The sequence below is a fragment of the Jaculus jaculus genome, chromosome 2 (genome assembly GCF_020740685.1).
Source record: "Jaculus jaculus isolate mJacJac1 chromosome 2, mJacJac1.mat.Y.cur, whole genome shotgun sequence".
Lineage (NCBI taxonomy): Eukaryota > Metazoa > Chordata > Mammalia > Rodentia > Dipodidae > Jaculus > Jaculus jaculus.
Genome location: NC_059103.1, coordinates 198,364,848 through 198,379,562, shown reverse-complemented (window position 1 = coordinate 198,379,562; position 14,715 = coordinate 198,364,848). Strand labels below are relative to the sequence as shown.

Genomic DNA, 14,715 nt, shown 5'->3' with positions numbered 1-14,715 from the left:
TCAGCCTGGGCTAGAGTGAAATCCTACCTCAAAATAAATAAATAAAATAATAATAAAAAACTTGGGCTAGAGAGATGGCTTAGCAGTTAAGTCATTTGCCTGCAAAGCCAAAGGACCCAGGTTCAATTCCCAAGGACCCATATAAGACAGATGCACAAGGTGGTGCATTTGTCTGGAGTTTGTTTGCAGTGGCTAGAGGCCTTGGTGTGCCCATTCTCTCTCTCTTTCTCTACCTCTTTCCCTCTCTCAAATAAATAATAAAATATTTTTTTAAAAAACTTTTCAAGTGGAAGAGATGGGCTTAGCAGGTAAAGAAACAGCTTGCGGGCTGGAGAGATGGTTTAGTGGTTAAGGCACTTGCCTATAAAGCCTAAGGATCTAGGTTCAACTCCCCAGAACCCACATAAGCCAGGTGCACATGGTGGCACACGTGTCTGGAGTTTGTTTGCAGTGGCCAGGGGCCCTGGCACACCCATTCTCTGCCCCCCCCCAACCCTTGTCTCTCTCTGTAATAAATAAATTTAAAAATAAAGAAAGAAAAAGCAACCATGAGGACCTGTGTTTAGATCCCAGAGTCCATGAAAAGTCTGATACGGCTACTCACGTCTACAGTGAGATGGGAGGGGCGACAGGAGGCGTCCTGGAAACTCCCAGGCCAGACCTGGTGTGTATAGCAGTGAACAAGAGACTCTGCTGCAGACAAGGTTGGAAAGCAAGGACCACCACCCAAGACTGTCCTCTGAAATCCCCATGCAGGCCATGACCCATGTGCGTTAACACACATGCCCTCACTCACACACATTTTTTTTTCCAGATCTTACAATGGAAATCAAGTCTATGATCAGCAGCTACCCAGCCAAGCTAGAACCAGGGTGGCCTCCCAGCTACACTCTGCCTGCACCCTCACATCTCCAACCCACAGGCACACCATGTGGGTCTGTCCATCCCACACTGGCTCTCTATCATGGACAGAGCCAGCCATGCCCAAAGCAGCCTCTGCTCAGCCTCTCTTGCAGCCCCTCGATAGACAGCAGACGACACCATGCACCCTTCCTGCCTACAAAGGGCACTTGCAGCATTCTATGGACCCTCAGTTCCCATCTGTGCCCCCAAATGAGTGAGTTCGGAGGGCAGGAGCCACGCCTGTACTCACTGCTTTTCCTGCACAGCACTAATGGAACTGGCCGATTCCCAGAGCAGGCCACGCTGAGGAGGGTCCCAAGTCTGAATCAGGGCTCTATGGAGGTCTGCCTGCCTAGTTATGCATACTGTCAGCCATTCTCCTAGTGACCCAGGTTGCAAACTCACTCTAGCCTAGAAATGAATGCACCTTTTATCTCTCAGGTTAGTCTGGGGGAAAACATATGCAAATCTAGTATCCCCAAAGTGTGGAAGCTAGGAAGACACGCCACACATGGCTTAGTGTGTAAGAAATTCGGGTGTGGCAGAACATGCTTACAATCCCTGCACTTGGAAGATGGAGGAGCAGGACCAGGAGTTAGGCAGACTTGGGTATAACAAGTTTGAGGCCAGCCTGGATGACATGAGGCTCTGTCTTAATACCCCCTCCCCCCAAAAAAGAACCCTGCTCTTGGCTGCCTGACTACTGTGGGACCTCCAGGTTCTGGTACGTTTCCCCTCATCTTGGCTGGGCTGAGATGACGGGGCACCCCCCAGTCCCTCCTCCTACACAGGCTCTTCACCCCTCCTGCCCTCCACACGGCGGGAGCTCTCTGTACTTTGTTTCTGTTCTCTCTAACTCTCCTTTCATGTTTCCTCCAGGCCCACCACGTGGGCTCTCAGACCACGCGGGTGTGTTCCTTTTCCTTCCCTTGCTTCTGCACTTCCCTCAATCAATATAAAAATTTAATAATTATCCTTCTCAGTTTGATTTGCCCAATTCTTTGGTTAAATGCAAATCCAGGATTTGGGGTTCAGGGACTTTCCTGAACCACTAACACCCCATTTCAAAGCAGTAATACCTCATGGCCTGACTCACATGAATGTTCTCTCCCTGCTTAACTGAGGCCTGTGATGAGGAGCCGCAAGGTCTGCAGTCTCTCACCCAATGCAGGGCTGGGACAGAGGGGACCCGCTGCCCTCCAGGACCCAGAAGCTAGCATGGCAAGGTGGAAGGGACTGCTAGTGGGAGGATTTTACAAAAAGTATGAGCAAGCTTTAGTATACAGAATTAACTTTCTATGTTTTAATCATCTACTTATTTATTTAGGGGAGAGAGCGAGAAAGAAAGTGGGCATGCCAGAGCATCGTGCTGCAAATGAACCCCAGGTGCATGTGCCACTTTGTACATCTGGTTTGATGTAGGCACTGGAGAACTGAATTTGGTCATCAGGCTTTGCAAACAAGCACCTTTAATGGCTGAGCCGCTTCTCCAGCCCTTTAGTCAATTATTTAACCACACTTAAGTATGTTTAAAAGATGACATGGCAGACCATGAGAAGTAGAGGAAAAGTGACGAAATGATCCCTGGCAGCCAGGAGCTTATAACAGGGATGGTGGCTGGGAAGGAGGACAGAAAGAGACCACCATGGGGCAAGGCACACTGGATGCCCAAAACATGCAAAGTAGTGGTGGCACGTGCCTGTAGTCCCAACACCCAGGAGGATCACCAGGAGTTGGAGGCCAGTGAATTCTCTCTCAGCCAGTCTAGGCTACAGAGTGAGATTCTCCCTCAAAATTCAAATCAAAAAAGAAAAAAAAAACAAAGTGAATGCAATAGTTTTTCTCCTGCTGGACTTCTTGTCAGCCTCCCATCTCATCCACACACCCACAATGCTTTCTTGCCTCCCACAGGGCAGATCCTGAGTGCAAACGTGCAGACATTACATGCAGGACAGAGGGATCCGGTGCCCTGACCCCAAGGGATGTAGACCCAGACATGCACAGAAAACGCAGCCAGGATGCCAGGCCCAGCAAAACACAGCCACAGGCCCCTGCACCCCAACTGATCTGTCGAAAAGCCACAGCCGGTAGCCTCAAGTCTCCAGCTGCCTGGTGACAGCGGCAGCTGCAGGGGGCAGGGAGCAGGGGGACCATGCAGCAGCTTCGGGTGCGTGTTCATAAAGGGACTGGACCGGAACTGGCACTAAGGGGCAGGGAGCGTGTCGGCTCCAGAGAAGTGGATCAGCCCTACACAGGTGGCTGTGGGCAAGGCGGGGCCTACACGCCGCTCAGCCAGCATCCCTCCTCTGGGCAGCTCAGCACCTCCTGGGCTTCTCTCCTCCAAGTCCCAGCCCTCAGCCCGCAATGCAGCCCTCGTCTCACTGACGTTGCGCGCTGGCTCACAGCCTAGGCCCACCTCCCCTCCCCCACCCCCCGTCCTCGTGCTGCCCTGCTCACGGGCCATTCCAGCGCTCACAGGAGACACACCTGTAGCTCGCTTACTTGAGCTTGGAGCACGACATGTTGGGCGCTTGGTTTTTGACAGCCTTACCCTGTAGCCCAAGCTGGCCTCCACTTACAGCAATCCTACCTCAGCCTCTGCAGTGCTGGATAATGGGCATGTCACCATCCCCAGGCTCATCATGTCTGGACTGAGTCCCCAGACACCTTACCTCTTCTCTAGCTGCACTGGGGGAGCTGGCACCTCACTCACAGCACCCCTTTCCCCACCCACCAATGATGTTTCCTTTGCAAAGCTTTTCCCAAGTGTTCCAACCCACTCTCTACAACTTCCTGGTGGCGCGCATTCTACTGGTCCTGGGATGGCCAGCTGTGTCCAAAGCCCTCAAATGCTCCAGGCCCTCAAGGTGAATGCACTGCCCTCTCCAGAGGGGCATAGTGGTGCACACCTTTGATCCCAGGCTTAGGTAAGGGAATCCCCATGAGTTCAAGGTCAGCCTGGACTACAGCGTAAGCTCTAGGTCAGCACAGGCAAGAGTGAGGCCTTGCTTTAAAAAAAAAAAAATGTACCAAGAGCTGAGTATGGTGGTGCATGCCTTTAATCCCAGGAGGCAAGGTAGGAGGATTGCCGAGAGGTCCGAGGCCACCCTGATACGACAGAGTGAATTCCAGGTCAGCCTGGGCCAGAGTGAGACCCTACCTCAAAAAAAAAAAAAAAAGCACCAATGTCTCAGGCGGTCCTTACCCCCAGTGAGTGCTAACCACTTGTCCCCTGCTGGCTCCAATGCTCAGAGCTCAAGGGAAGCTGCATGCTCCTGTCTCTAGTGCTAAAGAATTCCCAAGGACCTCACACTCATTCGCACAGGGGTACAGGGTTTAGGTGTGCAACAAGCTGCACCTTCCACCCCCACCCCACCCCCGACCTCCCCAGTCACCAATAGGCTGCTCTGGAGCCACCAGGCAGAAACCCCCAAAGCCCTCCGACGACTACCCTGCCTGCCCGGGCAGTGTTCAAGCCTGGACAGAGGCCTGGTTCTCACTCAGCTGGGATCAGCACGGACCCCGAGCACTCAGTGAGCATCACTGGCAGGATGTGGCTGCCCAAGTCTTCCTTGCCTTCTCAGTGTGCAAAGCAAAGACCCCGAAGTCAATGAGGAAATGGGAGACGGCAGGTGCAGCAGGCAGCTTGGCATTGCTGCGGAAACACCCGACCAAAAGCAGCTCGTGGGAGGAAAGGGGTCATTTTGGCTCACAGACTCAAGGGAAGCTCCACAATGGCAGAGAAAACGGCATGAGCAGAGGACATCACCTTCTGGGCAACATCAGGTGGACAGCAACAGTAGGAAAGTGTGCCAAACACTGGCAAGGGGAAGCTGGCTATAACACCCCTAAGCCCGCCACCAACAATACACCCCTCTCCAGAAGGGTCCAACTCCCAAATTGCCACCAGCTGGGGACCTAGCATTCAGAACAGGTAAGTTTAAGAGGGACACCTGAATCAAACCACCACATCAGGCATCTGCATGTCCTTCTGTTGTCCTGTGGAAATACAGAGACAAGACAGCAGGAGATGCAGAAATGGCCAGTTAGCACTCGATCCAAGCCACACATGCCGTGAGCAACTGCACCTTCCCCACACCTGCCGCAGGGGACAGAGCACCGCCTCCACAAGGCTTCACCGCGTAGGAGGTGGAGGGAGGATCCCAGAGCTTGGTAAGGAAGCAGGTACCCATTTCTGCTACCAGGGATCAAGGGAGACTAGCCTGCCCTTGAGTGTCACACGGACGGGAGGCAGGCAGCCATCTCAAGCTCTGGAGATTCCTTAATACCCCACTGTGTTCCAGGTGCCTCCTCAGCCTCCTCCTTGGCCTTCCTTCCACTGTGTGCCCAAATCACTCTGCTAATCCCTTGATTCCTACCAAAGAATAAAAAAAAATAAGGCCTGAGACCTGCCATCTTGGAGCCCAGCAGGGGCTTGGCCTCCTCGTTTCCTGCTCCCCTGTTGCCATGTGGGGGCTCATGCTCAGGAGGGAATGGCGGAGGCCCAACAAGGGAGTCCCCGGTTCTGGAACTGGGTTCAGAGATGCTGCTACAAAGCACCTGCTAACGGGCACTCCACAGAGCAGCACAGAGGGGGGGTTGTGTCCCCCATGAGCTCTGCTACAAGCCCCCACCCAGGGGGTCCTCAGCTATCCATGACATGTGGACTTGATACAGCCCCAGCAGGGTATCATTTATGAGTCAAATCTGATAGACATACTGGTAATCATGACCTCTGCACCTCAGGGCTCTGACCTTCCATGTACAACTTCCAGACCCTTATTTCTAGCAGCTTCTGTCTGTATACCAACCTGAGACATGACAGGAACTCTACAGAGATGCCCAGAGAGAATGGGTCCTGCTGCAGCAGGATGCTCAGGAGACGGGTGGCCGCAGTCCAGCTGTCTTGAAGCCTTGCTGGTATTCAGCGTGGGCCCGTGTGTTCTGCAAACGCAGAGCAGACTCACAGCAGGAACCCTCCAGTCCCCTTACCCGGCTGCCGGGAAGTAGTCTACACACTGCTCACAGCCACCTAGGGACAGGCCAAGAGCAGACCTCTGGCTTTTTCAGAAAAGACAGAGACAGATCAAACAAATACGGAGATCTGCACAGCCAGGCACGGTGCTGAGCCTTTGACCCAGCACCTGGGAGGGTACAGTGGGAGAACTGCTGTGAGTTCAAGGACAGCCTGAACTACACAGTGAATAACAGGTCAGCCTGGGCTAGTGAAACCCCGCCTCAAAAATAAAAATTAATAAATAAGAGAAAAAGCTGCAGCAAAACTCAACTCTTTCTGGGCCATCGCAGAGTCCTCTGACACCCGACCACCTCCTGGGATGTGTGTAGCAGATCTCTCAGGGCAGGCCTCCCAGGTTTCTGGCATGGGCTGCTCCCTCAGCGCCAGCCTGGGACACCTGGTATTCCCTAAGGTGGCTCTCAGTTGGGTTCTCCGCTCTTTCCGCACATCCACCCCCACAGCAAGGAGCTTCGTGCCCTGTGGAACAGCAGTCACCTGGTCATGCACAGACAGACCTCAGATAACCAGGGCGGAGGCTGGGAAAGGCCAGCAGCTGGTACTGGCTGATGGTTCAAGGCTGCAGGGTTGACAGAGCACCAGCCATGGGCCCCAATCCTCCACCCCAGCCTTTCTAGACTCATTTATGGGGCTCATTAAAGCCTCATTTTAGGCCCTTCAACACCCTAAACTCAACAGCCCAACCCTTGCCCCAAAGCTTGTGGGTCCTTCAACACCCTTACTTTGGTTGATGGTGTTACCAGGTAACGGGAGCTGCATACGGTGTCCTCTGCACGCTCCTCCTAGCACAGCCATGATGTCACTATCCATTAAAGAGCAGTTGTCAGGATGAAGCTGCTGCCAAGCCCCACGTCACCTGAGGTCTGCCCTCCTGGCAAGAGTGTGATGGGTTACACACGAACTTGATAAAGCGCCCAGATCAGATGCCCAGAGACTCACCCACCCACCCAGAGGGCCAGGAGCTCAGCTGCATTCACCCCACAACCCATCACCACCTCCTTCCCCTGGGCATAAAAGTGAGGGGGGGCAGGGACACAGGCACTGCAGTCACCTTCACATCGGCTTACAGCCTCCACAGGAAGCTGCATGGAGGCAGGGAAAGCACCAGCAGAGGCTGAACATCACTACTTGCGACAGCAGGTGGAATTTAGCACAAGAGAGTGAGCTAAGCTCTGCCAAGGGGGAGCTGGGCACAATACCCTAGGGTCCATCCCCAGAACACACTCCACTTCCCAAAGTGCCACCAGCTGGGGACCAAACCTTCAGAACACAGGAGTTTGTGGGGGACATCTGCTTCAGACCACCACACAGTGGGGCACCACCACTGGGTCACAGCCCCAAGCCAAGGAAACGCTTGCTGCTGCCCCTATACTCGGCTCCAAACACTGTGCTCATGAGCCCGGCTCCCGCGGGGCCCCGTCACTGCACCCAGCATCCTCCCCAGCCCCACCCGGGGCCCTGCACACCCACCTACAATGCCTCCACATGTGGCTTCAGAACTGCTCAAGGACTTTTCTAGAACAAATCTGACCACATGATACTGTATGTACTTGAAAGAAGTCTCTGTTGGCCTATACATGGACACTGGTATCCATGTGTGCTCTTCCCCAGGGCCCATGAGCCATTCCTCCCCGACTCTCACTCCCACAGGGACATGTCTGGCCTTCTAGGCTTCTATATCTCGGGTCCTAAATACCGTGTGTGTGTGTGTGTGTGTGTGTGTGTGTGTGTGTGCATGTGTATTTACTTGCAAGTAGAGAGAGAGAGAGAGAGAATAGGCTCACCAGGGCCTCCAACCATTGCAAATGAATTCCAGATGTCCCTTTGTGCATCTGGCTTTACATGGATACTAGGGAATCAAACCCAGATCCTTAGGTTTTGTGGGCAAGTGTCTTAACCACTGAGCCATCTCTCCGGTCCCTAACTACTGTTTTTAAACCACTGCACCATCCAGCTACCTCCTCGCTCCCTGTCTGCCTCTGCAGTGGCCCCTCCTTCAACAAAAGCAGCCTCGACCCAAGCTGACCTGATATACAGCTCTCCTGGGTGTCATCCAAGAGCTTCCAAAGGCATGTCTGTGGGCAGAGCTCCCTGGGGGCTGGGGGCAGAGGGACAAGGAGCCAGAGCCTGCGCTGGTATGCGCACACAGGAAGACAGAACCCGGCTAGCTCCTTTCGCGTCCCCCTAACATTCCACTCCCTGTTGAAACAGCAGATCTACAAACAGCCTGAATGAACCTCACCATCTCTATTCCAACATACCGAGCAGGAAACCCTATGGGTGACATTACGCCACGGCCGGGAGCCAAGCTCTGCCTGCTGGGTTCAAACTCAGGCTCTACCTTAACAGCCTCTTCTGGCTTCAGTATCTGCTCATCCTGTTCTACTGCTCACAGGAGTTGGGGACAGACACCCGGTTCCCTTCTGCGCATGCCACATAGGAGGGGAGAAAAGAAGGCCCAGGTGAAGGGGTCTGCAGACCCGGACCCCACTCCCCAGGTGGGATACAAACACCTCAGCCAACACAACGGAGAAGGGCGAGACTGGGGCAGATGACAAGAATCACCTGTCTACTGTCCTTGCCGCGACTCTGTGGGAAAGACTCAACCTGGGACTCTCAGACCCTGGCGGCAGAGGCCCGCTTCCCTCCCCACACCCAGTGGCCCCTGCTCGGAACCGTGCCGTCACCGTTGATACGGGCTCTCAGAAATGCCATCGGCGGGCCTTGGGACATCATGAGGACCTGAGAGGAGCCACAGTGGAGGGAAGTGAGTGGCAGTGTGACTTCTGAGCCCCAGGGCATGCCTGCTTCTAGCAGAGACAAACTCATGGCTCGGTTAGAAAGGGTGCCCTACGGAGCAAGAAGTGACTCCAGGTTCTCGAGCTTCGGTGGGAAAAGTGGAGAAATCAGCTGTCACCCAGTGGTATGTCAGGCAGCTGGAGTTTGATTTAAGGACAGGGAGGGAAGGGTCAGTGGAACTATGGCAGTAGCTGGGGCGGGGCCGAGGGCCGTGCCCACTGCGCTTGCTGCCAGCAGGACAGGCACAGGGTGGCCGGGAGCAGATAAAGGGCGAGGCCCAGAGGGAAGAACAGACTCCCTATCTCCCGCCCGGCCCCACGCCAAAGAGGACCGGACGAGATAAGGGCAGCACCCCGCTTTCTACACACTATGCAGAGGAGCGTGTACACATGGGATTCTGCTGCACCTGGACATTAAACACACAACCCTACCTGGCCAGAGACATCCCTTAGGATGAGTGTCAATCAGAACACAAGCAGGTGGGTCCCCAAGTCAGCCATACAGAACAGGGGACCAAGGAGGGCTTTGAACTGGGGCACTTTTTATTTGTATTTTTGGTTTTTCAAGGTAGGGTCTCACTCTAGCTCAGGCTGACGTGGAATTCAGTTTCAGGATGGTCTCGAACTCCCGGCAATCCTCCCACCTCTGGGATCAAAGGCATGAGCGCCCCTCCCGCCCCCTTCCCCCCGCCTGGCACACAGGCTCTTTTTAGAACTGATGAACAAAAGGAAGCCTCAAGGGAGACACCTCCTCCTGGGAAGAGACTTTTAAAAAATATTTTATTAATTTTGGGCTGGAGAGATGGCTTAGCGGTTAAGCGCTTGCCTGTGAAGCCTAAGGACCCCGGTTCGAGGCTCGGTTCCCCAGGTCCCACGTTAGCCAGATGCACAAGGGGGCGCAAACGTCTGGAGTTCGTTTGCAGAGGCTGGAAGCCCTGGCACACCCATTCTCTCTCTCTCCCTCTATCTGTCTTTCTCTCTGTGTCTGTTGCTCTCAAATAAATAAATAAAAATTAAAAAAAATTAAAAAAAAATTTTATTAATTTTATATTTATGTATTTGAGAGAGTGTGCCAGGGCCTCTTGCCACTGCAATGAACTTGAGATGCATGCGTTAGTGAGATCTGGATTACTGAGGAATTGAACCTAGGCTGACAGGCAGTGTCAGCAAGCATGTATAACTGCTGAACCACCTCTCTAGCCAGAGGAAGAGACTTTTAAGAATTGAAATGTTGAGCTGGGCGTGGTGGCGCACACCTTTAATCCCAGCACTCGGGAGGCAGAGGTAGGAGGATCACCGTGAGTTCAAGGCCACCCTGAGACTACATAGTGAATTCCAGGTCAGCCTGGGCTAGAGTGAGACCCTACCTCAAAAAACCAAAAAAAAAAAAAAAAGAATTGAAATGTTGTTCTGGAGAGATGGCTTAGCAGTTAAACGCTTGCCTATGAAGCCTAAGGACCTTGGTTCAAGGCTCCATTCCCCAGGACCCACATTAGCCAGATGCACAAGGGGGCGCATGTGTCTGTAGTTTGTTTGCAGTGGCTGGCAGCCCTGGCGTGCCCATTCTCTCCCTCCTTCTCTCTCTCTCTCTATCTGCCTCTTTCTCTCTCTGTTGCTCTCAAATAAATAAATAAAAATGATAAACATTTAAAAAATCTTTAAAAAAAAAAGAATTGAAATGTTGGTAACAAATTTAAGCAGGGACTACAGGATAGGGGTCTGGTCTTCAAGGCTTCAGCAAGACTCAGAGAAAGCCTACATGGAGCCTTGTGTCTGTAATCCCAATACTCAGGAGGCTGAGGCAGGGAAAGCTCTGCAAATGTGAGGCCAGCCTGGAGTCCATAGTGAGTTCCAAACCAGGCTGGGCTACAGAGTGACACCCTACCTCAAAAATCCAAAAACAGGGCCGGGCATAGTGGTGCATGCCTTGAATCCCAGCACTTGGGAGGCAGAGGTAGGAGGATCATTGTCTGTTCGAGGCCACCCTGATACTACATAGTGAATTCCAGGTCAGCCTGGACTAGAGAGAGACCCTACCTCAAAAAACCAAACCAACCAAACAAACAATAAGATCCAAAAACAAAAACAACTGCAAAGACAAAAAAAAAAAAACCAAAATTATGGTCATTGTTTACTAAAATTCAGAATCTAAAACCAATTGTAATCCCAGATAAGACAGCTGATGGCCTTGGTGTTTGCTGACAGCACTGGGCTGAGCCTGAACCAGCCCAGAGTGATGGCACTCCTTGGTCATCCTTGCAAGGAAGATCAAAAGCTCAGCCTGGTATATAGTAAGTTCGAGGTCAGCCTGGGCTATATAATGAGTCCCTGTACTTTGTATGAACAGTGTGCCAGGTATGGAATCTGCTTTAGGCCAAACAGCCACACAGGAAGGGGCACCCTGGAAGCCAAGGCAGGAACCCACATAGCCGTGGGGCTTGCAGATGGAACAGCAGGAAAGGATTTCGCAACCCAAACTTTAGAAATGCAGCGGGCACACTCCTTCAATCCCATCTCTAGGGAGGCAGAGGAAGGAGGATGGCTGAGTTTGAGGCTTGCCTGGAACTACAGAGTAAATTTGAGGTCAGACTGGGCTAGTCTCCACCTGAGAGGGAAAAAAAAGAAACTTTAAAAGTAAGTGTTACATTTTTTACAAGAGCAATTCACAAAATAAAGAATTTTAAAAAATAGCAACATTGTATTGTGCCAGGACAGCTAAGCCCTAAACCCATAAGAATCAAACTATAAGTTATGAAACAATGTTGCTTCTTACAACTATTCAGTCTTAAACTCAGAGTGGTGGCACTTGCCTTTAATCCCAGCACTTGGGAGGCAGAAGTAGGAGAATCACTACATAGTGAATTCCAGGTCAGCCTGGGCTAGAGTGGGACCATACCTTGAAAAAACAAAAATAAAAAATAAACGTAAAAAAGAAGGGGCAGGGTTTGGAGACACAGCTTAGCAGTTAAGGCACTTGCCTGCAAAGCCAAAGGATCCCGGTTCGACTCTTCAGGACCCTCGTAAGCCAGGTGCACAAAGGGGCGCATGCATCTGGAGTTCATTACAGTGGCTGGTGGCCCTAGCATTACCCATTCTCTCTCTCTCTTTTGCAAATAAAATATAGTTTTTTAAAAAAGAACTGTACAGCTTTACAGCTTTTTTTCATACTCTAACTTACATTCTTCCACATGCTATTGAGGGAGACTTGACACAAGCCATTTCACCAAGTTCTGGCCCTTGGCAGCTCTATCCTGGGCAGATGGCTGGGCTGCCATCACAAATGAAGGAACCAGTCACAAACTCAGGGACATTGGGGTGGGGTAGAAGTGCGGCACTGGGGAAATGAAGCAGCCCTAGAAGCCACAGTGATGTGAGGACTCTCAAAGTCCCGGCCCTGGGTCTACAACTCTCAACCATGCTTGCCCTGCACTGGTCACTTCGTAGCAAAGTGATGTAACAGACAGGAATTTGAGCAAGCAAACCCACAGAGGCGTCCCCTTGCAGAAGACTGGGAGAGGGAAGACACCCACACCTGACTGGCTCCTCTAGGAAGTCTTAGGTCAGGACAGAACTTACACCCCAAGCCTGTAACTCACCCCAGTGGTTTAGAAGAAATAAGCGGTGACAGTTCTAGATACTAATTCAGTCCAGATACTAATTCACATGCTACAGTATTTGTTTGTAACAAGCATAAGGACCTATTGTGAATTCTTTTTTTAATTTGCTTAGTAAGTTACTTAGTATTAAGATGAGAAGTAGCAAACTGTAACTTCTACAATTCAAACCAAATGTCTTTCCATTCTTCTGTATTTGGAAACGTGATATAAAAATTTCGCTGAGAGGCTGAAGAGATGGCTTGGCAGTTAAAGGCACTTGGCTGGGAAGTCTGACCGACTGGGTTCTATTCTCCAGTACCCACATAAAGCCAGATGCACAAAGTGGTGCATGCATCTGGAGTTCATCTGCAGTGGCAGAGAAGGCCGTGGTATGCCCATCCTCTCTCCAAATAAATAAATACTTTTTGAAAATCTCATTGGATAAATTCCAGCTTAAAAGAAAATTCAAAGCCTGATTCAGGAATAAGTGGCTACATCAGCGTCATAGTCTCGTAAGCAGAGGCACTCCCACAGTGAGCCTCAGGTTCGGCCATTAGCCAAGAATATCCTGCGGGCATTCATTTTTTTCAGCCAAAGCTTTCTGGAGTGGAGGGTCGCGATACAAAGCCCCCCACCTCAGGCCGCGATACAAAGGCTGGTGCCACAAGCAGCCATCTTCAAAGCAAACTGACCAGAAATAGAACAGTTGATCCACAGGCTGCAGCGACAGCCCACCATGCCCGTGCAGCACACACAGGGGCTCTCGTTTCAGTGCCGGTGCGTGGGCTCGGGCAGGTTCTTCCAATGGTAAGTCAAGGTCAAAGGGACCCAAAGCCACTTCACTAAGGAGTGCAGAAAGTCACTCAGGATCGCTAGCTGGTTCTATGAGTAAACAGAGACCTGAAGCTCTCTGAGCCTCTGCGGCCATTCTTCAAAATGAAGACACACTGCCAACTTGGGCGGGCAGAATAGGTCAACACTAAAACGGGGAAGCTGGGCCTTCCTCCCCAAGGAAGTCACTTGAGACTGACAATCTGCCACCCCTGGCTGCCTGGCTGCAAGATTCCCACACTCCACGGCAGGGGCTGCCCTGCCCACCTCGCAGGGGCACCGGGGCTGCCCAACGTCTCCAGGGGCCAACATCTGCCCCCGAGGCCGCGACACCCCCCAGGTGCGCCGTCAGAGCGGGTTTCAAACCGCCAAAAGCCCTGTGCAGGGCTGGAAAGTTAGTCGGCCTTCGAGACCCTCGGTGACACCAGGGAAACTCCCCGCAAGGGCAGGCACGGCCGCGGGGCGCTGCGGGCGGCGCGCGCCTGAGCGGAGTGGGCACGGGCGCCCGGCCGGGGCGCCGGGAGGGGCCTGGCGGACAAAGCGGCGCGGGCAGGGCCGGGCCGGGCGGCCGGGGACTCGAGCCACGTGCCCGGCGGAGACGGAGCCGCCCGCACCCGCCCGGCCGCCCTCCGCTCGGCGCCGGAGAGCGGGCTCGGGCGTCAAGTTTTTTGGAAGTTTTCCAAAGAAAGAGGCTCCCCGGTGGGCCGGGGACGGCGCCCCGACGCCGGCCTCAGCGCGGGGACCGCGGGGGGCCCCGCACCGCACCAGGGCGCGCGGCGGGGCAAAGAGGCGCCGGCGGCGGGCTCGGGGGCTCCGGGCCGCCCGCTCGCCCCGTGCGCGGCCCCGGCGGGGAGCGGCGCGGCTCCTGCCGGTCGTCGGGAGCAGACCGGCCGATCGCGCTCCTCCGCGGTCCGGGGCTCTCCGCACGCCGGGCTCCGCGCTGGAGGCGCCTCGGGCCTAACGCGCGGCCCCCGCAGGCCCGGCCCAGCCCGGCCCCGGCGGACCCCAGCGGACCCGCAAGGCCCCGAGGAGGCCGAGCGACGGCCGGCGCCGCGATCCCCGCGCCCCGCCGCCCCCGATCGCGAGCCCCGAACCCGGCCCGGCCGTCAACAGCCGCGGCCCGCGGGACGAGCGCGAGCGGCCGCGCCGCGCGGACTCACCGGGGCCGGCTCCCGAGTACATGGTGGCGCCGCCGAGCTCCGGGGCCGAGGGCCGGCCGCGCGCCACGGGCCCCGACGCCGCGAGCCGCTCGATCCGCCCCGGCGCGGCCGCCTCGCCGAACTGCTTTACCCGACGCGGCCCGGGCGGCGGGCGGAGGCGGCGGCGGGCGGGAGCCGGGGGGAGGGGAGGAGGAGGGAGGGGCGGGGACCGGAGGAGGGGCGGGCCCGGGGGGGGAGGAGGCGGAGGGAGGGAGGGAGGAGGGGCCGCGCGGCGGGGGAACCTCGCGCGGGGGCGGGGGTCTGTCGCCCTGGGTGGGGGCGCGGGGCGCAGGCCGGAGGGGGGCCCCGGGGAGGCGCGGGCGGGGACCCTTCCCGGCTGCCGGGCCACGCCA

The 14,715-nt window shown here is 54.5% G+C and overlaps 1 protein-coding gene across 1 annotated transcript in view; it reads right to left on the bottom strand.

The window, feature by feature from the left end:
* Ago2 (argonaute RISC catalytic component 2) overlaps positions 1–14,378 on the bottom strand; it is a 109,288-nt gene extending 94,910 nt beyond the window's left edge. The window contains exon 1 of the mRNA XM_045142726.1: positions 14,324–14,378. Coding sequence (XP_044998661.1) covers positions 14,324–14,345 — 22 coding nt within the window. The 5' untranslated portion in view covers positions 14,346–14,378. The remainder of the gene's footprint in view (positions 1–14,323) is intronic.
* Positions 14,379–14,715: the final 337 nt, after the last annotated feature.